Source organism: Mya arenaria, chromosome 2 (genome assembly GCF_026914265.1).
Source record: "Mya arenaria isolate MELC-2E11 chromosome 2, ASM2691426v1".
In the NCBI taxonomy this organism is placed as follows: Eukaryota; Metazoa; Mollusca; class Bivalvia; order Myida; family Myidae; genus Mya; species Mya arenaria.
The window spans coordinates 18,841,473-18,868,395 of NC_069123.1; the positions used below are offsets into that span (position 1 = coordinate 18,841,473).

General features: G+C 37.0%; 1 protein-coding gene across 1 annotated transcript in view; it reads right to left on the bottom strand.

Moving 5' to 3' along the window:
• Positions 1-2,336: 2,336 nt before the first annotated feature.
• The window catches only part of LOC128205199 (sorting nexin-8-like), a 32,156-nt gene continuing 7,569 nt past the window's right edge, over positions 2,337-26,923 (bottom strand). Inside the window, exons 6-13 of the mRNA XM_052906696.1 lie at positions 20,012-20,133; positions 16,495-16,575; positions 15,384-15,544; positions 14,160-14,292; positions 12,255-12,323; positions 11,829-11,939; positions 11,148-11,336; positions 2,337-11,023 (exon numbers count right to left, since the gene is read on the bottom strand). Coding sequence (XP_052762656.1) covers positions 10,904-11,023; positions 11,148-11,336; positions 11,829-11,939; positions 12,255-12,323; positions 14,160-14,292; positions 15,384-15,544; positions 16,495-16,575; positions 20,012-20,133 — 986 coding nt within the window. The 3' untranslated portion in view covers positions 2,337-10,903. The remainder of the gene's footprint in view (positions 11,024-11,147; positions 11,337-11,828; positions 11,940-12,254; positions 12,324-14,159; positions 14,293-15,383; positions 15,545-16,494; positions 16,576-20,011; positions 20,134-26,923) is intronic.

Here is a 26,923-nt window from a genome sequence, read left to right on the forward strand (position 1 = left end):
GTTATATTAGAAATACACCCTTACAAATAAGCGTGCTTCATGGTCACGTCAGGTTCTAATAACAAACCCTGCAGGCGATGGTACACTTGCGGTCGGTAATAATTTCTAAAACATCTTGGTCTGAACTCAGTATGTTACCTTCCTACCAGAGCATCTATTATTTTGACCCACACTAATCTGGTAAAAACATAATTTATATGACAAAGGAGATATAAATTGATTTATATTGAGCGTTTGTATATTTTGATATCAGTCTTGGACAGGCTGAGAGGCAAACCAGTGTTGGGTTCTGTTTACGATACATATATCAATAATCAGTATAAAATAACCTCAGCGCAACGGAAGCTGCAGAGCACGCATGCGCATAACGGCCTTTCTATTTTCCAAGCTCATGCAGCTTGCACACTGCAAATTCGCTGTCGATTTTTTCCACCTTCCCACCCCGCCTCCTCTCTGCCTGTCCAATTTGCTTTATATGTCAATAGTTTGGACTTTCTTATACGCCCAACTTTATGGGCATTTTACACATTACTTACATTATTATGTAATCATACAAGTTATGCGAACTGGGTTGCGAATGCACCAGTCCTTTTCAAAGTAAATTACGATCTATAAATAGTTATATTCTGCTAAAAATTAAACGCCGGAATACAGAAATACAGCGCGGAAATAGGCGAACAAGCAAGAACTCATACTCGGATAATCTATTTTTATGGTTTCGACGTCCTTCTGCTACTAAAAATAGAGCGTACGAGACAAAAAATGGGTTAAAGAGACATGAATAGGAGTAGTTCTTTGGAGTTTGCGCAGATAGTCTAAAAATCTGCGACCAATTTTTTTGTCAGCAGTCTTATTTGACTGGATTCAATGGATTTTCGCAAAAATTGGCTCGTTCCGAGACAAAAAAAAATAATAAGTTGTCAAATGTCAATTTGTGAGAGTGCGGCTTTAAATCTGAAAAACAGAACAATTACATAACTATTGTTTCCCAGACAAATGAGGCAATATATAGTAAACAGTATCGGTGATCAAATCTCAAATGTATAACCATGGCATATTTATGCACCAGTCAATTGTATCCACGCCCCCCCGGTCCGGGGTATACCGGGGAATTGGGCCGTGATTTTACCCTTCAGGAGGCCCCGCAGTGCCGGGTGAATGTGGTGGTTTTGTCTTCGCGCAAAATATAGCGGGAAATGGACCTAACAGAAAGGTCCCGTGGGTGCGGGGGCATTTGGCGGAGATTTTACCATCAGTTCATCCCCGCAGGACGGGGATTTTAGCCGGGGTTCCCTGGACCGAAAGTCAAAGTCCCCGCTATTCCCCGGAGCTGAGGGAGCCGTGGCTACAATTGACTGGTGCATTTTGTCCGCCGTAACACGTTTGCGTGGAATCATTTTCGGCAATCGTACTTTTTTATACAGATCTTGAGCGTCAAATGTCCGTCAACCATTTCACAAGATACAGAGAGCATTTAAATAAAGAGGTATGATTGCGTCAGCAGGGAACCCTACCTAGAAAAAGTACTTATTCAATGTTCAGGCTTATTAGGTTGAAAAATTACTTTCAGAAATAAACCATTACCGTGCATACAATGATGTTAGTGTTCTACGTTACGCTATTGCTTTGTATTGAACTGTGTCAGGGAAATAGTGTAAAAGCGAAAGAAAGAAGCTTGTTTGTTGACGTTTTCCTACTACTAGAATGTGTGGAACCGTTTCAGCAGTGCGCCGTGCATGCCTCCCTACCATTGTTATCATTTATCGGAAATTTGCGATCTCACGACGAAGACATTGATAATTGATGACAATAGGACAAATACAATTATAAACAAGGACATGCTAACTTGCACAATTGTTAAGCTAATGACAAAACTAGCTTTATTTGTGACACATTTAATATGCAACGTGTAAATTCCTCTCATTTTGTTTAATTTAAGCGATGATATTGAGTTCCCTCATACCGTTTGTAACTTATTTATACGATATTTCTGTACAATATAAGGCACAGTGTTTGTAATCTAGCACTTCATTGTATATCCCTTTTATTATGTAAATCATATATTTAAAATAACTCCCTATCATACATATACGATTATAAAATATACACAACCATTTTATTTCCGCCACTCAAGACAAAGTCATTCTTCTTCGTATTAGTATTATCAAGCTCTTATTGACACTGTTGACTTATCTTATTTGTGTTCATGTTGGCATATATGTATGACCTGAGTGTAATAAAGATGTTTGTATTGTATTGTATTAATAACTGAGATTTCCCAGCCGAAAAGAACATACATTGTACTGGTACACACATGTTAAACCAAATACCAAACAGTTCATTGACATTTTATTAGCGGCATTCGATGGGAATAACCAGTCTAAAATATAGATAAACATAAGAAATATCATTTTTCTTACGTGTCCGTGTAAAAGTAATAGATAGCTATACAATATATACACCAATGTCTTTAATACATACACATCTGTTTAACAATACAAAAGATCTTTTTATATTTAAATAAACAAAATTGTTTGTATCTTAACAATGACCAATATATAAACACTATTATTGCTTGACAATATATATACCACAGTGTTTACTAATGTGGGACAAAACTTGTCCACATAAACAAACATGTTAGTTTGAAAGAGGACACTTATTCAATAAAAAACAATACAGAAGTAAAAGACTAAATAGGTGTCTGCTTCATAACAATGTTATGATACAATGGCAAATGACAGGAGCTTAATGATTTAAATAATAACTGAGACATACATGTATTTTTTATCAAGAAAATACCTCCAAATGCACTGAGCTTTGTATGTACAGTATACGCCCATGGTAAATACCTCCGAATGCACTGGGCTATGTACATGTATGTACATTATACGTCAATGGAAAATACCTCCAAATGTACTGGGCTATGTATATGTACAGTATACACCCATGGAAAATACCTCCAAATGCTTTGGGCTATGTATGTACAGTATACAGCCATGGAAAATACCTCCAAATGCACTGGGCTATGTATGTACAGTATACGCCCATGGTAAATAACTCCAAATGCACTGGGTTATGTATGTACAGTATATGTCCATGGAAAATAATACAGTAAAGCACATTGTTTAACATCAGTTAAATGAATGATAGTCTAGCACTTGGATAGATTAAGCTCAGCTTGCATCATTTGAGTGGACTAGTTATTATCTTGCAAGAAGACAACCATTTTATGATATTATAATGCATTCTCATGAAAGATATGCCTAAAAAAACACACCCAATTTTGTATCTGAAACTCAATTAAAGAAACAACAAAAAAACCCTGCCTGTTATAAGTCAGAAGTTCATTAATCTTAAATGTGGTGGAGATAAAAGTACCAAGAACTTTTATGTTAACAGTGTAATGCACCAGTAAATTGTAACCACGGCCCCCTCAGGTCCGGGGGTATACAGGCAGTAGCCAGGGAAATGGGCCGTGTTTTTACCTTAGGAGTGGCCCTGCAGTGCGGGGTGAATGCGGTGGTTCTGTCTTCGCGCCCAAAAGAGGGGGGAATGGTCCTTACCTATGGTCCCTGGAGTGCGGGGGGGCATTAGGTGGGGATTTAACCAGTAGTTTGTCCCCGCAGGGCGGGGATTTTACCCGGACTTTGCTGGACCGAAAGTCAAAGTCGCCGCTATTCCCCGGACCTGGGGGAGCCGTGGTTACAATTGACTAGTGCATAACACTGTAGCTTACAGATTTCAACTTACTTATTTTCCTTCTACATGTCAATGAAGAGAGGAAAACTTGAAATTTCTAGCATTTTGAGAATATGACAACTATACATTTCCTTGAAATTCTGTTCAAATCTAATAAGTTTTATCATTGAAAAAGGGATCCTGTATTGAAAATTCAATTAATTTTATGTTAAGCACAGTAAATTGTACATGTTATAGGGCAATTGTTTTCAAAATTATAATCCAGCAGAAAGTATATTCATCTCTGAGATATTAATGCACTTTTTTTTCTAACATATATTGGACTGAATTATGAAGTATAACCACTTTTAAAGTGACACTCTTATTCAAAATCAATACATACACATGTACCGGTATAACAAACGTCCATTTTGACTGATCGATAACCCTCTCTAAATAATACATTTATGGAAAATGTTAATTACTGATAACAAGATTGTAACCGTGTATTTAACAGCAGAAAGCACAGAAATACTAAATGATTGGTGAATGCTAAAAGATTTACAGTGGTCTACTATAGTCTCATAAGGTATAAATACTGTGTTTTATGCTCATTTCTTTCCAATTGAACTCGGTATCCTTCATAAAAACCATTGTTTTCGACATGTATTCATTCTTTTTGGAATATTAAAACAATATTATTAATTGTGGTGAGTCTGATCTGGGAGTAAGAGTGCATCTTTAATGAGTTGCATTACGTAGACTAAACAAACTATTAGGGTAACCTAAAGAAGCATTCTCAATCTAAAATATAGAGTGCACCTACGGTAAAGATATAAAAATAGTCGTTTATTTAACAAACAAGTTTAACCTAAATCATTGTACCTATACAGAACACACATAATATTAATATAAATGACATAACAAATCAAATCCCAAACATGATGCATTATATAACTGGCGATGAAAAAGGGAATGTGGCAAAAAAAATAGGTATAAAAATAGAATTTACATATTAAATACTTTAAATAAAATATGCATTTTATAATAACAAGAACATGTAAATCTCAAAAGTATGTATCACATAACATTACTCTAGGTAACTGTTGAGGATCACAAATTCATATGACTAAATTTACATTCATGCACAACATTAATATTTTGATGTTGTGAAAAATACCTGTATTTATTACACACGCATCATAAATCTGCAAGCAGTTCATATCATAAAATCCATTTGTCCATATTCCTTTATGTTGACGTCATGTATTAACATGTATAATTGCATGACATATATATCATTATATAATTAAATGTTATGTTTATTACTCCATAAAACAAAATATATGATGTGTCTTTAAAATGACTTAAACCAGAAGTGTATTTAATAAAACAGTTATTATAATGATTTTGATCTACCAGTACTAGCAATAGCTTATGGAATCCAAATCTACAAAGTGAACTTGAGTTGAATACTACCACAACCTCTCAAATCCAAACACTGTACTAATAACCCAATTATATCGCTTATGACCCTCTTTTCCTTGGCCCAATATATGGCTGACCAATATTCAATAAAATAACCCTTAGGCCAGTTTTTTTATTTTTCGTTTTAAGTGAAATTTTTCAAAAATTAGCGCCAGGAGGGGGGAATAAAATTAAGAAAAAGATGTCGAAAAATGAGCGTTGAGAAAAAAAATAAAAAATTAGATGGATTTTTCGTATTATTTTCTATTTTTCGGAAATATTTAAAGAATGTATGTTTTGAAGTTGTGCACACTTGTTTCGTACTCCATACTGCCTGTTGTATAATAGATCTGTATAATAAAGTCAAAACAAGATGTCATTTTCACAAGTAGCCACAATAATGCACCAGTCAATTGTAACCAGCCCCCCACCCAGGTCTGGAGAATAGCGGGGACTTTGACTTTCAGTCCAGCCAATCCTTGGTAAAACCCCGCCCTGCGGAGACAAACTACTGGTCAAATCCCCACCAAATTCCCCTGCACCCTGAGGTAAGGCCAATTCCCCCACTATTTTCGGCGCAAAAACAAAACCACCGCATTCACTCATCACTGTGGCCACCTCGAAGGTAAATACATGGCCCATTTCTCTCGTTATCCCCTTTATACCCCCGCAACTGGGGGGGGGGGCGTGGTTACAATTGACTGGTGCATAATACACGTTTAAGGAACTTTTTTTAACATTAATTTTGGATATTCATTTTACTCCCTAACCGCCACAAGTCAACTGATTCACACCAATGTAAATATATTCTTCAACTGTAACTCCACAGTATTTAACACTGCACTTTTAAATAAAAATTAGTAAATCCTACATTCTTAAGAAACTAAAAAGAATGGACTCTACTGTGAAATCTGGTTAGTTTGAATTACATACCTTGTTTTTTTTCTTGTATATCAAAGACATTAAATTTCTTCAGATGTGTTGTTTATCTCAATATATGTACCCAAAATGATATTAATCAACATTTTAGACACAAACAATGTGCCAGATGCCTTGAATGTAGGATTAAGTGAACCACTTCCCAAGTGAACCAGGACTAAGTGAACCATCTATATGTTACATTGTCTTAATGTTATATTATGATTCAGAGTTTATTTTTCTGGTTATAATAAATATGAAATGGTTCACTTCGTCCTGCGCCCGTTTTGAAATCAACATACAAACAATCCATTTTAAAATGGGTGACATGAAAAGAGGAGCCAATGCCCATTAAAATGGTATGCGATATGTTGGTATAACTTTATTGTCTTAATTAGACAAACAAGCCAAATCCAATCCCCGTGTAAACAGGTCTACACACAGAAATATTGAAGTGATTTTATGCTTTAGTATAAAGAAAACACAATTCCGTTCCAAAATATCACAAAATGACAAATGCACTGATTTTATGAACAAGTCTTCAAACTAAATCCACTTTAAGATTTCGTAAAAGGCGGCCATTTTCTTACAAGCGCTTACTGTGTCATTTATATTCGTTGGCATGAAATTTCGTGGTTTCCGGAAAAATTACAATTTCGTGGGTACTTGAATTCGTGGTTTTTCGTTTTTGAAAAATATAATAATTGAAACTGAGATTGTTCTAGATCATCTACATTATCTCCACGCACTGGCCTGTGATTTCCGTCTTCTACGTCACTCGGTTTATGACACTCGATAAAGTGGTACGAGATGCCAATTAGTGCACATACCCATGTCAATTATCGATTTAATTGGAAATTAAGGTCATAAAAGAAGATGTACTCTGATCATAAATACAGATAGGCGAAGCCATTGAATACCAATTAAGAATTTTGCAAACTGAAAACACTGAGAAGGTCCATATATTTGAGTCAACAATCCCTAAAGATTGCTGATATCTACAAATTCAATCACTATGTACACAACATGGCAAATGAAAAAATGAATAAAAGGTTTATATTTCGTGGGATCTTGAATTCGTGGATCACCCAACCCACGAAAACCATGAACATTAATGCCCCACGAACATTAATGATTTCACAGTATATGATGATAATAAGCAAGTTTCAAGTTTTCATCATGGCATTTAATATGCATGTGATATCACAAAACAATGAAACATATTTCAGTTAACACCATAATCAAGAAGCGCCGGTTTCCGCTATCTTGGAAATTGTGATTGATAATTTTTTGTTGTTGTGAAATTAGCAATAGGTTAAAACACACTAAACTTTATTTTCTGTCGGAGATTGAAGAAACGGGCGGCGGAAAAAATAAAAATAAAGTTAGGAATTTGAATCTTTTTCTTATTTGGGTTTTGCAATATTTAGAAAGGGCATAAAATGAAAAATAAAAAACTCTGGCCTTAGTTGCTATGGGATTTTTCTAACATGGACATTCTGGTAAAGTATTGGGTCAACCTAAAATATAATACCGGGTAACTTCCATAAAGACAGTGAATAACAATATGAAAACAAGGAAAAAAGTCTAAATGATCAAAACAAGTGAATAGTTTTTGAAAATCAAGAACATTACATGCATATCTCACATCTGTGAAGACATAACTTGAACTACAAAATTGTACAATGGCAACTGTTAAGATCTCATTACTGTAACATAACACAAAATCATCTTGATACTCTTCAGACATGCTCTATCTAAATGGTGTATATTACACTGAATATCTTTAAAAGAACTACAACAAACATTGCACAGTGCCATAAATGAACACTAAAACAAACATTGCACAGTGTCATAAGTGAGGGCTACAACAAACATTGCACAGTGTCACAACAAGTGAGCGCTACAACAAACACTGCACAGTGTCATAAGTGAGCGCTACAACAAACATTGCACAGTGCCATAAGTGAGCGCTACAACAAACATTGCACAGTGTTATAAGTGAGCACTACAACAAACACTGCACAGTGCCATAAGTGAGCACTAGACAAACATTGCAGTGTCATAAGTGAGCGCTACAACAAACACTGCACAGTGTCATAAGTGAGCGCTACAACAAACATTGCATAGTGTCATAAGTGAGCGCTACAATAAACACTGCACAGTGCCATAAGTGAGCACTAGACAAACACTGCACAGTGTCATAAGTGAGCACTACAACAAACACTGCACAGTGTCATAAGTGAGTGCTACAACAAACATTGCACAGTGCCATAAGTGAGCGCTACAACAAACATTGCATAGTGTCATAAGTGAGCGCTACAACAAACACTGCACAGTGCCAAAAGTGAGCACTACAACAAACACTGCACAGTGTCATAAGTGAGCGCTACAACAAAGACTGCACAGTGCCATAAGTGAGCACTAGACAAACACTGCACAGTGTCAAAAGTGAGCGCTACAACAGACATTGCACAGTGTCATAAGTGAGCGCTACAACAAACACTGCACAGTGTCATAAGTGAGCGCTACAACAAACACTGCACAGTGCCATAAGTGAGCGCTACAACAAACACTGCACAGTGCCATAAGTGAGCGCTACAACAAACACTGCACAGTGCCATAAGTGAGCGCTACAACAAACACTGCACAGTGCCATAAGTGAGCACTAGACAAACACTGCACAGTGTCATAAGTGAGCGCTACAACAAACACTGCACAGTGCCATAAGTGAGCGCTACAACAAACACTGCACAGTGCCATAAGTAAGCGCTACAACAAACACTGCACAGTGCCATAAGTGAGCGCTACAACAAACACTGCACAGTGCCATAAGTGAGCGCTACAACAAACACTGCACAGTGTCATAAGTGAGCACTAAAACAAACACAACGCTGAGTGCCATAAGCATCAAGCCCATCTGATAAAGTGTTTGTTAGCAGTAGTGACTTCATCAAAAATGCCTAAACTGAAAACAGTTCGCCCTGTACTAGAGTATTAAAATACCTAGTTTTGTAGCAGATCCTTCTCATGATCTATGTTAAGTCATCCCTCAGTCGGAACAAATATTTCTCAACCTACAAACTCATTGAAAACAATCTTGAGGTGAGTCACTGCAAAAAACAACAAAAACCCATAGGTTTTTAAAGGATGGCCCAATTCAGCTCTTATCCCTAACAACACTGTCTCTTTGTATACGCGATACCCCGATATAAATATAACTTAACAATTTGAGCGGAATGCATTATATTAAAAACAACTTTTCAATTAACAAAATGGTATGAAATTTAATGCAAGATCCCAGGAAAAACTTAACAGCACTACATCTGCATTAAAATGAAAGGTGATTCAGAGAAACAAACAAAAATATCAATATCTTTACCTTGATGCAAAAAGTCAAGTTTGCAAAATTCATGTAACTAGTTTTCTTGTGTATGAACTCCACCTTTAGGCATATTTGAAACACATTCAAAACTAAATATCGCTTAAATATGTGTGTGCATGTGAGGGGTGGGGGGGGGGGGGATAAAAGCAACCTTCAAAAAACAATATCAACTTTTTTCATAAAAAAACAGATGTCTCCCCTTGTGGTTGTCCACGACATTTGACATTGGGATACAGAATAAAGTATGTATGGAAAAGTATGACTGAACAAAACTCATGTTATAGTTATGTGACCTTTGGTTTCAAAATGTGACCTTGACCTTAAGCCCAGCTGGTTGAAACATGTGCTCTGCACATGCTCTTAATATGATAAACATTTGTGGCAAGTGATTTCAAAATCCTTCAAGGGGTTCAAGACATATGAAGTGAACATAAAAAAAGGTCATATTATGGTCATATAACCTTTGTCCTCAAAGTGTGACCTTGACTTTGAACTGAGCTGATTGTAACATGTGCTCTGCACATCGTTTCAATTTAGTGAACATTTGTGGTGAGTTATTTTAAAATCCATCAAGGGGTTGAAGAGATATGGAGCGACACGAATTTTAGTCATATTACCTTTGACCTCTAAGTGTGACCTTGACCGTGAACCTAGCTGGCTGTTACATGCGCTGGGCACATTGTCTCAATATGGTAAACATTTCTGGCTAGTCATTTCAAAATCCTATGAGTGGTTCAAGAATTATGATGCAACCACAATTTGTGGTGGCCAGATGGACACAAAGACACCTCAAGCATAAACAATAGGTCTCCCCATTTATGGAGGGAGACATAATAAACATTCAAATGATGACAACTTTTGTTTCAATGGTGACAATATTTAAATTGTGTTTACCTATTGCATAACACTCATCAAGAGCATTTGTCTACCATGGTGTGATGGAAAAGGAGCCCAACTGCAGACCTAGAGAACACGGGTAGCTGTCGCCTTTTTTCTTTCTTTTCGTTTTTTATTATAACATTTAAAATAATAATTTAATATCTTAATTTATCACCTTGGTATGTTTTACAAAATTGTTAGAAAACTTTTACATGAAAAAAGCTGACATTGCCCCTTTTATGCATCGTGTTTATATTTAAAAATAAATATTAATTACAACTGAAAATAAAGTATATAACTTACATGGTGCGCTGAACGTGACTCTTTGCACCAATTTTGTTTGGATAATTTAGTGCACTTGTGATTAGTGATGTAGGTGAAAAGAATTTCAATTTTTTGAAATTTAAGTTGAATTTAACATCATCTAGTCAAGTCTGTCCTGGACAGTTTTGAGCATGTGTCACATACAACCCAGTTTTTACTGCAACACAGGGGTAAACTGCAATCTTACACACTATAATCCTCCCTGCCCTATGGGCAAGTCCAAAGTTCATGGGTCCTGTTTTACGCCTGCTAGACTGATATTTTGTTATTGTTGACTGGTGATGCAGAGTTACGACTAGATGATGAGGATGTGCCCTCCTTCTGAAGGTTGTCAATAATTGGGCCTATAGCTTCCCATACCTTCCCCAACTGAAATGAATGTCAAGATTTGAAGTTTATTCCACAAAATGCAATACGTATAATAATATACGTTTTAAAACCATCTTAACATTAATGTTTGTTTTATTTCAATCAGACCGGTCCACTAACTTACTTCGGAATGTGATTTGGACTCCACGGTTGCCATGGCGGCAAGAACCTCATACAGAATGTCTAGGTTAGCGTGTATGAGTTGTGTCTCCATCTGCAGGCAGTGCAGGCTATAGTAGTTACGGTTCTCCATGTTGGCTATCTGGCTCTCCTGTAGCAGGATCTTCTGTTCCAGCTGATCCACTGCTCCAACCTGTGCATGGGGAGAGGTACACTCATGAGATCATATTCAAAAGTTAAGGAATTTCAGTCAGATTCTTTGTTCAGGTTTACGCAGGAAATCCACTGCTCAAGCACCATCTACCATCTGACATATAAGTATCAAGTTATAACAAAGCACTTAGTCTTACAAGGACCAATTGAATGATTTTTGATGTATTTTAGATGCTAAATGTTATCACAAAACAAACTGTTATTAAATAATCATATCTGTTTATTTCTTTTCTTTAAATTACCTGACGAATTCATGGTACTTGTATATCTACTTATCAGCAAGAACTTAAGTGATCTTTAATTATTTTTCCATTTTGAACAATTTTTGGGTGATAATTAACATTAAAGAATTTCCATCACTCTGAGGTCGGGAATGACACAAAAAATATGACATAACTTTTATTTGTTACAAACACTGATGAGCTGAAATGACATGTTAATTAATGCAAGAGCTTAAAGATACATGTACAACCTCTCCTCCCTGAACTGTTGCAGACATTTTCTTTTTCTTGTACTGGCCCATTTTCTGGACAGCTCGCTGGTGGTCCTGTAACACGCCCTTTTCATGGCGTTCACACAGATCCTGTGAGAGAACATGAATGAGTATAGGAAGGTAGATGATGTAGACCATTCTTTTCAATGTTCAATGAAACATGAGAATGCACAGATAGTTGCATAATAGTTAAATGACTGTGCAAACTGAGAACATTAAACAGTATTATAAAAAGCCTTCTACTCTGCAGAACTTTCTTTATGGCCTACAACCATCTATATGTTTGTGACGCATTCCTTTATACTGACTTCATAAATGTACAATATGGTGAAGTTTAACATACATTTGAATCAAAAGTTTATTACGGTATATATTAGTAGTCGTTATGGATGCTATTCTACTTACCCGGTATGAAGTAATAAGGTCAAGTAATAATGACAATTTCTCAACAACCATTTCTTCAGCTGTTGTAGCCTGCAAAAGTAATCGAACTACCTTAAACATTAAATCCTGCACTTCACATTTTGAATGTCAAACATAATTGAAAACAGAACAAAATGTATCAAACTTTTTTGGTCAATGTATTTTTTTTCCCACATGTTTTTGTCAGATCTTTATAAAACTGCAAATCTTGGAAGCAACATTTTAATCTTTCATATGAATCAAAGCGCGAAGCACTGAAAGACTATCTGCGGGCAAATATGTGAGAATTGCAAATTTTATTTGAACTATGGGAATGGGTGAAGGGCACATAGATTAAAGTGAAAATGTGCCAAGGCCAAGATCGCTTGTGCCCACACTGGGCGAGGAAACAAACATATCTGTATCTATTATATGGCGTCTTGTGTCATTTTGTTTATGTAAATGTCGCTTCAATCGTCGTAATACCCCTTCCGCATGTATTTAATGTTACAATTCAAGCCCCATTCAATCGTTTCTAAAGGTTTTTCGTTGCTTTGATTAAATATCATAGATTGGAAAATACAATACATCATATATATCATTTCCTTTTATGAACATATATGTTTTGCTTAAGGAAAATCATTTTATTACAAACAACTTCAGCAATAACTCCATTCAAAATGCACAGCATATCACTTCAGTCGACGTATCCCCATGTATTTAAAGTTACAATGCATGCCACTTTCAATCGCTTCTTAAGGTTTTTCGGTGCTTTGATTAGATATCATACGTAAGGCAAGTTTTATGAACATACACGTTTTAAATAACTGTTTAAGGAAAATGATTTTATTTTTACGAGCAACTTTAAAAACTTCCTATCAAAATGCAGAGCTTACCAGATGGGTCGTTTGCCCGCGGTGAGGACAAACATGTGGTCAGTAAATGTATGTAAAAACTATTTTTAGAAAATCTGTCTGTTTATGATGTTGAAACTATTTTTAGATTATCGGAAATTGTCTGTTTTAAGAATGGGAATATGATTGTGCGTTTTCATGTTGTATTGATAAATAAATGTTATTTATGTGTTACATAAATATCTGTGTAGAAATAATACTAGTGCTGTTATGAAGGCTTCGCACACTTTAGATGTTTTACAGGTTAAATCCGAACTACTTTGCTTCATCAAACGTATGAATGACTCAATGTCGTATCAGGGCATGTGTGTTAGAATAAATTGAAAGCCTTATGTCCAAAACAATGGCAAGAATGGAATGAAGCTACTACGCAAAAAATGTGAACATCTTAATAGAAAAGTATACGCCTAAAAGTTTAGAATGAATAGTATTTTTCAATTGTATAGCAGGCAAATCATAGCTAGTATTTGAAGCATTAGCAACGCGAAACCTGAGATACAACTATTTTGACTTTCAGACAATCATTTTTGTTTCTTATCTCATAAAACGGTAATATCAAAAAGACACCATTACAAATAAGCTTGCTTCAGGGTCACACCAGGTTATAATAACAAACCATGCAGGCGATGGGACACTTGCGGTCGGTAATACATCTTGGGCTAAACTCAGAGTGGATATCAGTATGTTAACTGCCTACCAAAGCCTCCATTATTTTGACCCATTAATCTTGTAAATATAACGATCTAAAAATAGTTATGTCCTGCTAAAAATAAAACGCCGGGATACAGAAATACAGCGCGGAAATAGCCGAACAAGCAAGAACTCATACTTGGAACGCAATACAACTAATCTATTTTTATGATTTTGTCGTCATTCTGCTAAACATAGAGCGCATTGAGACAAAAAAATGGGTTAAAATGACATGAATAGAAGTAGTTCTTTGGAATTTGCGGTCTTAAGACTACCTGCGCACATGCAAAAAACTAGAATCTACCTCCTGAGTGGCTTTGTCTCCCAAGGCAGCATACTCCACAGCCAAATGCTTAAAGCCCTTCTTGAGGTGCCACCATGACTCATTGGAACCCGTTGCCCATGACGATACCGGAGTACTGTCATTGCTCATTGCACTGCAAACAGGAGACATGACATTTTTTCAAAGTGGATTATACAAAAATGATGATCTTTCCTGGAAGAGGTGATTAAATTTGTGTATAATAATTATGATGACCAGTGTCTGATTCTTTTTATCACATGCCTTTCCAGTAAAAAAATTACAAAAGAGACCTACCTGTTTCACCTGCACTGATGATGAACGAAAAACCACAAACTTACAAAGAATGCCATTTCCTGGGAAACATTCATTGCAGGAATGTAGTACCAAGAATAATTTAAAACAAAATATATATCCCATTTTTTATTTGGTTAATATGGAGATGATATCAAGTTAGAATCACAACAATAAAAACATACTACTTTTAGTTTAAAAGATAGTATATAGTTGCTAGAGTGGCAGTGTGTTATTTTAGTAATTGCACAAGAAAGAATAGCTCCGAGTTGATTGCTTCAATTATAGTGTGTCATTTAAGTACTTGCACAAGAAAGAATAGCTCATAGTTAATTGCTTGAATTAAAGTGTGTTATTTTATTACTTGCACAGGAAAGAATAGCTCAGAGTTAATGCTTGAATTAAAGTGTGTTATTTTATTACTTGCACAGGAAAGAATAGCTCAGAGTCAAATGCTTGAATTATAGTGTGATATTCAAGAACTTGCACAAAAAAGAATAGCTCAGAGTCAAATGCTTGAATTATAGTGTGATATTTAAGTACTTGCACAAAAAAGAATAGGTCAGAGTTAATTGCTTGAATTATAGTGTGTTATTTAAGTACTTGCACAAAAAAGAATAGCTCAGAGTGAATTGCTTAAATTATAGTGTGTTATTTAAAAACTTGCACAAAAAAGAATAGCTCAGAGTCAAATGCTTGAATTAGTGTGATATTTAAGTATTTGCAAAGAAAGTATATCTCAAAGTTGATTGCTTTAAGTTGAAAAGCTTTTCAAATATTGCATGTATTAAAACATACACAGGATGTTTGTACTTTTTATGAACTTTTGAAGTTGGTTTCATTACCTTCATATTATTCAAATGTTACTAGAATAATGAATGACTTTGCCATTTCTTGAGTCAATCATGACTATTATGAAGAACAGAAATTTACCTTAATTCTTTACCAAATTGCAGCATATCGCTAGCATAGTTTGTAGACCGTAAGACCATTCTCTCACAGATGTCTTTTAACTTGGACAGGCTATTATACAGCATCTTTATGTGATCTTTGCTGTTACCGAGCTGTGTTTGTGTGTCCATTGGGACAAGATCCTGTAAACATGATCAAGTACACGGATAGGTAAAACTTTGTATTTAAGTACATGCCAAACAATACCTCAACTCTTATCAGGAAGAAACACATTTTTAGGACATAATATAGTACCAACAGCGCTTTTTCTGCCCAATTTGGGAAAAAGACCCTAGACATTTTGGGAAATTTCGCATCATGAAAATGCCAAAATTGGGAAATTTTACAGTTAAAAGAAAAAGCTGTCTAATCTCCTACAAATTAGGAAATGATTTTATATAGTTTATTTCCCTTTAAAAGACCCAAAATGGCTGAAATATCAATCCTTGGTGTAAATTTCTATTGCAATAAATCAATCATGACAGATAATTTTTCATACAGATATCTGAATGTGATGAAAATCAATGATTTCTCAGTTCAATTATCAAAAAAACTATACATCACATAATTTATTAGGATGTTGAAAATGAACAAGTACATATAAAAATATTTTCTAAAACAATTTTTATTTTTTTATTTTTTATTTTTGATAGGGATTTTTTTCTGAAGATGTATATCTTATATCTTATATTTTGCTTTGGGAATGGGTCCGATAGTTGGACCCGTGGGTACTAAAAAAAAAGCCCTGTATAAGTAGTTCATAAAAATTGGTTCATCACCATGTACACTTGTTCTGATGTCATGGTAAATAGATGAGGATACAGATGGGACAATCAATGGAAGATTTTGAATCTTCTTGATCAGTAGAATTATGTCCTCATACACTACAAGCTGCATTTAAATGGAGGATAAATTATGAGTGGAATTTCATTATCCACATGTTATCTGCTTCTTAAGTACACCTGGTGTACTGTTAATTAGATTGACTTAGAAATTAAATTATTAAACTTATAAAGATCTGTTAATACTAAGATAAAATAGTTAACATTTAACACAAAACCATGATGACAAAAGTGACAACATCAAGTCAGACCTTAGCTTGGCTGGCAAGGTCACTGGTCATAAACTCATCTGGTATGCCTCGGAATGTCTCCTTGATTTTGTGCTGAACATCCTAGCAGAATATCATAATATATTAAATTAAGAAGAAAATTTCTCTGAAAAGACACAGGTAACATCAAGAGTATACATATTGCAGGTTTTGTTCAGTTCTTTATTAATCTATTGAAAATCCACTATGTACACATGGCTTTTGAATTAAAGCTGCACTCTCACAGATTTACCATTTTTACAATATTTTTATTTATTATCTTGGAAAGAGCAAATTTTTGCGTAAATATCTGCAACCCAATGATGTAAGATTGTTGACAAAATATCAGATCGTAGATTTTCATATTTCCATTCGGAAATTAATGTTTTATAGCTTAAACCGTTACTAACGGTTTACGAAAAATGCATAAAACATCAATTTTTGAACTTAAATATAAAAATCTGCGATCTAATTTTTTGTCAGCAGTCTTATATAACTGGTTTCCATGGATTGTCGCAAAAATTAGCTCGTTCCAAGACAAAAAAAATAAAAAGTTGTCAAAACGTTTAATCTGTGAGAGTGCAGCTTTAAACAAAGAGTTTACTTGTATGCACAAAAATATACAAAGAACTTAGAAGGCTTCACAGAGACAGCGCACTCAACTATTTTGCCGCTTTAAGTTTTAGGATTGCAAAGATTGGTGTAAGTTTCAATGCAATACAAGATATCATTGCTGAGATATGAAGTTAAGTGTTGTTGAACGCAAAACCTACACCAGAATTTCTTAGTCATATAACATAGGGCCAATAGATTGGATGGTTGAGTACTCTTGTATAAAGTCTCAATGCAATACATCTGGTAGTTGCTGAGATATTAACCTATGTGAGCTTACATGCAAAACCATAACCAGAAAGTTTAAGTTGAATAATAAAGGGCAATAATTTGCATTTTATGCCAGATTGAGTTATCTTACTTGATTAATGAAGTGAATGGATAGTTGGGAACACATGTCTAAAGTTTCAGTGCAATACATTATACATTTGCTGTGATATTGACTTCAATGTGGTAACATGCAAAACCTTAACAAGAATTTCTTTTTTTTATAGCCATTATTTGCATTTTATGCAAAAAACAGTTATCTAACTTGGTTATTCAATGAGGTTGGATGGTTGAGTAGTGTTTTGATAAATCTCAATGCAATGAAGGGGCGTAGCTAATAAGTACATGATGTGTTCACAGCCATGTAAGGGGGATCTGGCTCCCCCTGGAATTCTTCATCCCCTAGATCACCAGTGGTGTCTTCTTGGAGCATTTCAGCAGTAAAACCTGACTGAATCAGGCGGAGAAAAAATCAAAATTTTCTCTAAATAAATGATACCAATCATGAACATATAGATCAAAACATGCTGATCAAAACATATTGAACATGTTTGAATGATAATGTACATATATTGTTATATGGTATGCTTTGCGCTGCAATGTTGGACATGTACATCATTGTTAAAAGCCTAAAATATACAGGCCAAAACTCTCAAACACAGTAACATTGCTGCAATGGATGATAACATGTTGTTAAACTCAAAGAGTTTGTCCAATAAATATAATGGTAAAGAGAGGTACCTTCTTAAATATGAGCAAGTTTTCAAGGAACAATGAAAATAAGAGGTATTGATTTTTTTTACTATTTGAAACGTATGCATCTAGGCATAACATACATACATGCCATATCCCCCGGCGGGGGGAAAAATCCCCCGGAATTTCGATCCATCCCCCGGTCTCCCGGCGGGAGGTAAAAATCTCCCTGAATTACAAAAAAAAAAAAAAAAAAAAAAAATTTTTTTTTTTTTTTTTAGGAATTTTACATCAGACAATAATGACAAAGTAAGTGAAACCACAGTATGTGAGTGAAACTGAATGGTAAAGAAACAACTCCACAAGGATGAAATGCCAAAAGGAAACTGTTACAACAAGTGATCAATTAATTTGTAGTAATTATCAAAGGCAAAGAAATATTACTATTTTGGATGGAAGAAATTAAAATTATTTATTTGATTCTCTTATTGTCTGAAAGTCATCAAGCTGATAGAATTAAGCACAATTTTTTAAAAGACTTTGGAGGAAGGTAAATTTAATTTCATTGTCTCGAAAACATATTTTTCCAATGACATATTTTGTTCTGCAAGTGCATTACAGTATGACATGACAGTGTATCATAAGAATATGATAAATCATGACAAAAAATAATTCTTTATTATGAAAAAGTTAGGAGGTTTTCAAAGCAAACTATGTGAATACATTTTTTCGTACTTGCGTCTAAAAATACTTTAAAATTTCGCCAACTTAGACCTGCTAAAAAAATCCCCCTGAATACAATCAAAATCCCCCTGAATTTTCAGCCTTTTGAACAAATCCCCCTGAATGGTCTCCAGAAAATATGGCATGTATGAACATATAAAGATGTAAACCAAACATACTGAAAGCCATGTTTTTCCGCAATAAACAAACACATAGGGTAATCGTACATCTAGCGATTTCTGAAACCTTCCAAGCTCAACGCCGACTTATAAGGTAAGAAACAATACAGTGCAAGTCTGTCAATTAAACACAAGCACTAATTTTCTATTCTTGCACCTTGTGAACTCATCTAGAACACGGTTACTGTCTTACTTCTTCTCCGGATAAACGTTGAGACGCCTAAGTCCTTTTGCTTTGTTTTTTCGTTGAATCATTGGAAACAAAATCCATCAATTCAGTTTGGTTGCTTTAAGCTTGCTGTACACCTGCCTTGGATCTACTGTTTTTATTTCAGATTTGAACATTTGAAATTTTCATTTCTGGAAACCATGTGTATGCAGCTGCTTACTTTACAGGTAGCTACACCCCTACAATACATCAAGAAGTTGCTGATATATTAACCTATGTGTGCTTACACGCAAAACCTTAACCAGAAATACCCAGTAAAATAATAAAGGCCGATTATTTGCATTATATAACAGTGTTATCTAACTTCATTAAGTAGGCTGGAAAGTTGAGAACACATATTTAAGGTTCAAATGCAATAAATTATGTACATGTACATGTACAGTAGGAGATTCTTATCGGTTTCCTTGGGGTTTCACGGGGTTTTCACTCCGGAGTTAGCGGCGATTGTAATTATACGGTCCACTGATCATCCTCCAAGGGTGAACGAGTGAAAACACAGAGAAGCGGATTATAATAAATTGGATGTCATGTCTGCGATAACCAAAATCCCCCGAGGAAAATGGAAATGGGTAGTTCAGCTTGGAGTGTACTGTATTTGTTGAGATAATGACTGTAAAACCTTAACCAAGGTGTGATGGCACCGCGGAAGCCAGGGTCAGTAAAATAGCTCTCCTTAATCATCTAAAAGTCAAACTTAAAATTAATATGATGGGCACAATAACATTAAAGCTTAATTTTCTTAGATAAAAAAAAGACAAGCAAATATGTGACATCTATTTAAACAACATGAGGACCATGATTCCTTGACCATACTTACAGATCCACTGTAGGACAAGAAGAACTGTACAAGTTTGTCATCATGCATCTGAGGGTGCCTTGCTATCAAGTTAAGATATCTCCGCAAGCTTTTCCGTCTGTGTTCTATAAATTCTCTGTTTGCTGGAATCATAGAAACAACACTTCACATTTGTTTTATACCTAAAATTGCAATATTAATAATGCATAAATTATCGCTAACTATGTGTTAAAAATCACATTATTAATACATGTGTCATGAATTGTATTTGTATAACATTACGCGCGAACTTATGTAACGTGACGTCGCGGCCTATGGACTTAACGTCGACGTCACTTCCGTTGATAAGTATATATGATTATTGAGTAAAAGGATGACACAACGTGTTATTTATTTACTCAGTCTTACAAAGACATTTTGGTGCCGTGACAAAGCCAACATGCAGCTAACGAAGCTAACTTCAATGCGAGATGGACATAGGAAAGTTGTTGAAAACCTACTTTTGAAGTTTGAGGAGGAATCATCTAATTTCAAGCGCATCAAGTTGCTGGAAATTCTAGCGGAGAAGGCGGAAACCATCAAAGCCTTATGTGAGAAAATCGTAAGTCATGCAGACATTGCTGACTTGGAGACGGAGCTTGTTGAGAGTGAGGAATACTCTATCGACCTTGAATTGAAACTGCTGACACACCGTAGACAAACACAACATGCATCCGAGAACACAGACTTATCCAAGAGTGACGAAAACGAGAATCGCAATGCAGAGGCGATACGGATAAACGAACCGTCAGCGCCATCAGAAGTGATGCCACAACTTTATCACAAATTGCCACACCTTTCGCTGCCGAATTTTAATGGTGACATAACCGAATAGCAAACTTTCTGGGATTGCTACGAGTCATCGAACCACACCCTGTCTGATGTTCAAAAATTCAGCTATCTGCGATCATTGTTACATGGAAGCGCTGCCTAAAGTATTGCTGGTTTCCCATTAACGAATGCAAATTACGCAAAGGCCGTTGAGCTACTAAAAGAACCTTTTGGCCAGACGCATAAGATCATCAGCACGTATATGCAGTCCTTGCTTGATCTGCCACGGCCGGAGAATACTCCGCACAGCATACAGACTTTTCGTGATAAAATGGAAACATACATCAGAGGCCTCGAGTCCTTAGGCCAGTCTCAAGAATCATATGGTGACTTGTTGGTTCACATCATCAGAGACAAACATCCGAAAGAGCTGAGACGTTATATGGCCCGTGACCATGGCGACCGACCGTGGACGCTACCGGAAGTGAGACGAGCCATTTGAACGGAAATCAACGTGTTACAGGAAGGAGAAATCCCAGTGTTCCAGGAACATCACATGCCAACAGCATCCTTCCTTGCCAGAAATGGTAGAACAAACAGGAAGCAGACGCACAAACGAAAGGTATCGAAACAAGTTACAAATTATCTTAGTCGAGTGACATGTGCCTTTTGCAATGGAGATCACAAATCATCTGATTGTGAAAGACTATCCAATGTTGATGAGAGAATTGAATGCGTGAAACGTAAATGATTGTGTTTCAATTGCTTATCAGACGACCATCAAATATCCGTCTGCAAGTCAAATTTCAGATGTCGCAATTGTCAGCGAAGGCATCACACCGCTATATACGAACAGCAGAGGACAATAGGCAAACTGAACCCCGAAGCAGCGCTGTTCCAGTCAAAAACAGGCAGGCAAATGTGGAGTGCCATAATGCACTCAAGGACACAACACCGTCCAAATGTTCTTCTCAAAACTGCCATTGCTAGCGTGAGTTCCGAACAATATACAACAGATGCCAACATTTTGTTTGACGAAGGGGCGCAGAGGTCATTTATTACTGAAAAATTGGCAACCAAACTCAAACTAAGACAGACGGGAATTGAGACAATCCACTTAGTTTCCTTCGGTGACAGCACACAGAACGTGCGACAAATGGTGACGGCGACAGTGAATCTTCTTACAGATAGACATGAGAAAATCGAAATTGATGTTTTGATAGTCCCAACTATTGCAGTGCCGTTATCAAACATTCAAAAGGAAGTGAAGTCATTGAGTTATCTCCGGGGACTTAAGTTGGCACACCCAGTGACTGATGCTGAAAGTTTTGACATTTCATTACTGATTGGTGCGGATTCATACTGGAAAATAGTGTTGAATCATGTTGTCAGGGGCAATGGACCTACTGCCGTGAAGTCGAAAATTGGATATCTGCTTTCCGGTCCGTTACCAGGCAAAACACAACAACCATCCGCTCAGTACATGTTGAATGTCATCACAACTCCGCCGACGACCCTGGACTTGGAAGCTTGAGTCCATCGGAATCACACCGGAAGGAGACAATACTTCCGGTTCCCGTAACCTGAAGACTTACATGGAATCTAACATATCATATGACAAGGGTCACTACATCGCCAAGCCTCCATGGAAAGATGACCATCTGCCGTTGTTGACCAATTATGACGTTAGCGTGAGACGTACAGAAAACTTGATCAAGCGGTTGCAAAAAAAACCATTCATGTTGCAAAAATACGGTGAAATTATTCGTGAACAAAGAGATCGGGAATTTATTGAAGAGGTGGATACAAACGTTAAAAACGATCATCCCATTCACTACATTCCCCACCATGGAGTTAAAAAGGACTCAGTCACCACCCCAGTATGTATTGTATACAATTGCAGTTGTCGTCAATCTGCTGATAAGCCTAGCCTAAATGACTGCCTACAATCAACGCCGCCGGAACTGAACGACTTAGCCGGTATACTTATGCGTTTCCGGTTGAATAGATATGCGATTACAACAGACATCGAGAAGGCATTTCTTCACGTTTCGCTGGACGAGAAAGACCGGGACGTCACAAGATTTCTATGGCTGAGTGACCCAAGTGACCCCGACTCCCCGCTAACCACATACAGGTTCAAGGCCGTGCTGTTTGGGGGTACGTGTTCTCCATTCATCCTGTGCGCAACCATCATCAAGCATCTAGAAAACAACAGTGGCAACTGGGTGAGTAACCACTTACTGAGAGATATCTATGTTGATAACATAATATCAAGCTTTTCACAGGAACGAGACGTCGTTGACTTCTTCAGAGATACACGTGCATTGATGTCTGCTGCCAATTTCAACCTACGCTCCTGGAATTCCAACAGCAGTATCGTGCGTGAAATGGCCAAAGTTGACCATGTACTTGACAACGATGGAGCTTCGAAAGTTCTTGGTATGCGATGGGACGCAGTCAAGGACACTATATCGTTTCCAGAGAGGTTGATTCCTGCAGCTGATATTGTTACAAAGCGTACCATTGTGCAGCACACATCCAGAATGTATGATCCGCTTGGACTCTCATCCCAGTCACCATTCGAGCTTAGATCATATTACAAGAATTGTGGGAAAAGAAATATGCCTGGGACTCACCACTTCCACACGAGCTACAACAGAAATGGCAGGAAATAGCGTGATGCCTATTCAACTTTGAAGCAGACGACACCGTCAATGCAGCAGACGAAACAATATTACACGTGTTTTCAGACGCTAGTATGACATCATATGGCGCAGCTGTATACAGTACACTCCACTCGGAACTACCACTTTCCGTTTTCCTCGGCAGATTTTGGTCATCTCGGACACAACATCCTATTGATCATAATCCTCTTTCCTCGGCGTTTTTACTCGTTCACACACCGAGGCTAATCAGTGGACCGCATAATTACAATCACCGCGTTACTCGGAGGTAAAAACACCGCGAAACTCGGAGGAAAACCGATAAGAATCTCCCACTGTATCTAATTTTGTTTAATTTATTTGATAATTTTTGCTACACCCGTAATTGTTCATAAAAATAATTTATTTCGCGTACCTAATTTTCAGACACCCAAAGGACATTAATCGTAACTTTCACACTTACCAAGTTTCACAGACGAAGATTATTGATTTTCATCTTTTATCCTGGCTAGATTACCTAACCGTATACGTACACCACTGTGACAAGTTAATTAGTAAATACCCATCCTAAACGATGTATTGCATGTAGAAAGAGGAAGTGTGAAATATTTATTGGAGGATTAAATAAACAACAAGGGCAATCAAGGGATTAAGAAAACAAAGACATGACTTTTTTGTAAAACGATCAGCCAATAAACTTTAAAACTTGTACCACACTTATAGACTGTAAGAAACAATTCTACATGTACAGTTATACTTATTGAATCATCAATAAAAGTCAACACATTCAATGATATAGGTAACTAATTAATGTGATGAATTAAAGTTGGAAATGCAATACTTCAGTTACATTCGAAAACACCACTCATGCCCATTAATCCTGCATAACAATATACATGCTCTCCATGAGATCCTCGTGGGTAAAACTGTGAGTTATGTGACGTCACACAGTGAGACTGTTTGATCTGAGCCAATAGAATGTGTTATTCCTTTCAATGCATGTATAAAATGGTGTTTAATGGGATTTTAATTAACTTGATGAAGGATTTACACTTATATGCGTAATAAATAAGTTTAGAACCATTGATAACTACGGATAAATTAATAAGTCAGGTAAACTGCAAATAAGGAAAAAAAGACCGAAAAATACTCACAAGTTTTCAACACCTTCATTACTCCAATCTAATTAAGTTCTCAACACCTTAATATAGTAAGAGAAAGATGACAATAACAAACACAAACGCACGCTATGGTATATCTTTTAATTTCAAAATGTGAAAAACAACAGTTGTTAGACGATGCTGATGAAAATTGATATGGAAATTTTCAATAATTGTTTTTAAAAAGAAACTAACTGTACTTTGAAAAATTAATTATCTAATTATTCCATACTGTTTAAACAGAAGCAATGTACTGAAGTAGCTATGCACAAAACGCGGAGTTCCGCGATTAGGTCAATAAATCGATACGATCACCGGCGCTACCGGCAATAAAACCCTCCATAGATAACGATTAACTCAGTGCAACTCGGTGAAATTTAGCGAGGAAAAAGGTTGCGTACTCGGCGGAAATCCGTGATAAATTAAAAACGCCTCCGAGTCACCGAGGAAAGTGGTAGTTCCGCGTGGAGTGTACTGTACATCTGCAGAGTCAACCAATCAGCGCTGGTAATGGCAAAGTCCCGCGTTGCACCATTGAAGAAACTTACCCTACCTCGGTTAGAGTTAATGGCCGCAGTGATCGGTGCGCGACTCGGTAGACACGTGCAACAACAACTCGACATTTCCAAGATGGACAGCCAAATAACATTACATTGGTTACAATCAATGAAGTCATTACCACGTTTTGTGAGAAATCGTGTGGAAGAAATCCATCAACTGACGGACAACCGGAAGTGGAGGTATTGTCCTACAAAAGAAAACCCAGCGGACTTATTGACATGTGGTATATCGGCTGTACAGTTCAGTGACAACACACTGTGGTTTAAAGGACCACAATGGATAGACGAAACAGACAAGTGGCCGACATGGGATTACCAGTCAACTACCGTGTGCATTACAGGGACAGACCACTGTGACGAGCCTGAGCCACAGTCATCGTCAGAATCTTCGAGAAACACCACTGCAGGAATCCATACTATCATCAATGTGACCAGATACAGCACTCTCGGGAAGCTGCTACGCGTCACCGCCTACGTATTACGGTTTGCACAAAACTGCAGACTTGAAGTTTCAGCCAGAAGACTAGAACATCTGACAGCGAGTGAGCTTAAAGAGACAGAAGAATTATGGCTCAGAAGTTGTCAACAAAATACGTATGGTGAGGAAATCAAGCATCTGAAGTCAAATGGAAATCGCCTTCCATTGGTTAAGCAGTTGAGACTGTTCCTTGATGCCACCGGCTTCGTTCGTTGTGGTGGGCGTATTCACAATGCGCCTCTATCAGAAACACCAAGTTTCCATACCTACTTCCTCAGAAACACCCATTCACACGTTTGGTTGTAATCGATGCCCACGAGAGGTTACTTCATTCTGGGTCAAGTTCAACCATTACATACCTCAGACAGAAATACTGGATACCGGTTATCCGATGTTGCGTGCAGTCCAGTGTTGCGGGCCTGCATTATATGCAGACGAGTTAACGGCAACTCCTACCATGCGCCTGATCCACCACCGTTACCGAAAATACGAGTAGAGGACGCGGAACCATTTACAGTAACTGGTGTAGACTTTACTGGTGTGTTGTATGTACGCGATAAAGACGGACATGAAAAGAAAGCATACATATGTTTGTTTACATGTGCATCGACTCGAGCTGTACACCTTGAACTCGTGCTGGATCTCACAACAGAAACATTTCTGCAAGCGTTTTGCCGATTCTGCAGCCAGAAGTCCTTTCCACTTCTGATGATATCAGACAATGCTACTACATATATAGGAGTAGCGAATCACCTACGTGAACTCATGCAATCAAATGCAGTACATGAAGAGCTCAACAACAAAGGAACAGAATGGCGCTTTATTGTAAAAGGTGCTCCGTGGTACGGAGGATGGTGGGAGCGCCTGATTGGGTTGACCAAAACTGCCGTCAAGAAGGTACTCGGTCGATCGTATGTGGACTTCGAGACGTTATCCACTATCATCACAGAAGTGGAGGCCGTTATCAATGACCGTCCACTAACTTACGTCACTTCCGGAGAGGTCGAGGCGGAGCCATTGACGCCATCACACTTGCTGTATGGAAGACGACTTACAAAGTTGCCTCAATCCGAAGACATTGAACTTTCGGGCCCCAGTGCGAGTAACTTTGAAAACATCACGAGGCGAGCGAGGACCCAGAAAAAGTTAATTGACAATTTCCGCGTAGGATGGAAGACTGAATATTTAACAGCTTTAAGGGAGCACCACCGTGTTTCCGGCAAAAAACCAGCAGACGATCAAGGTTGGCGACGTTGTCC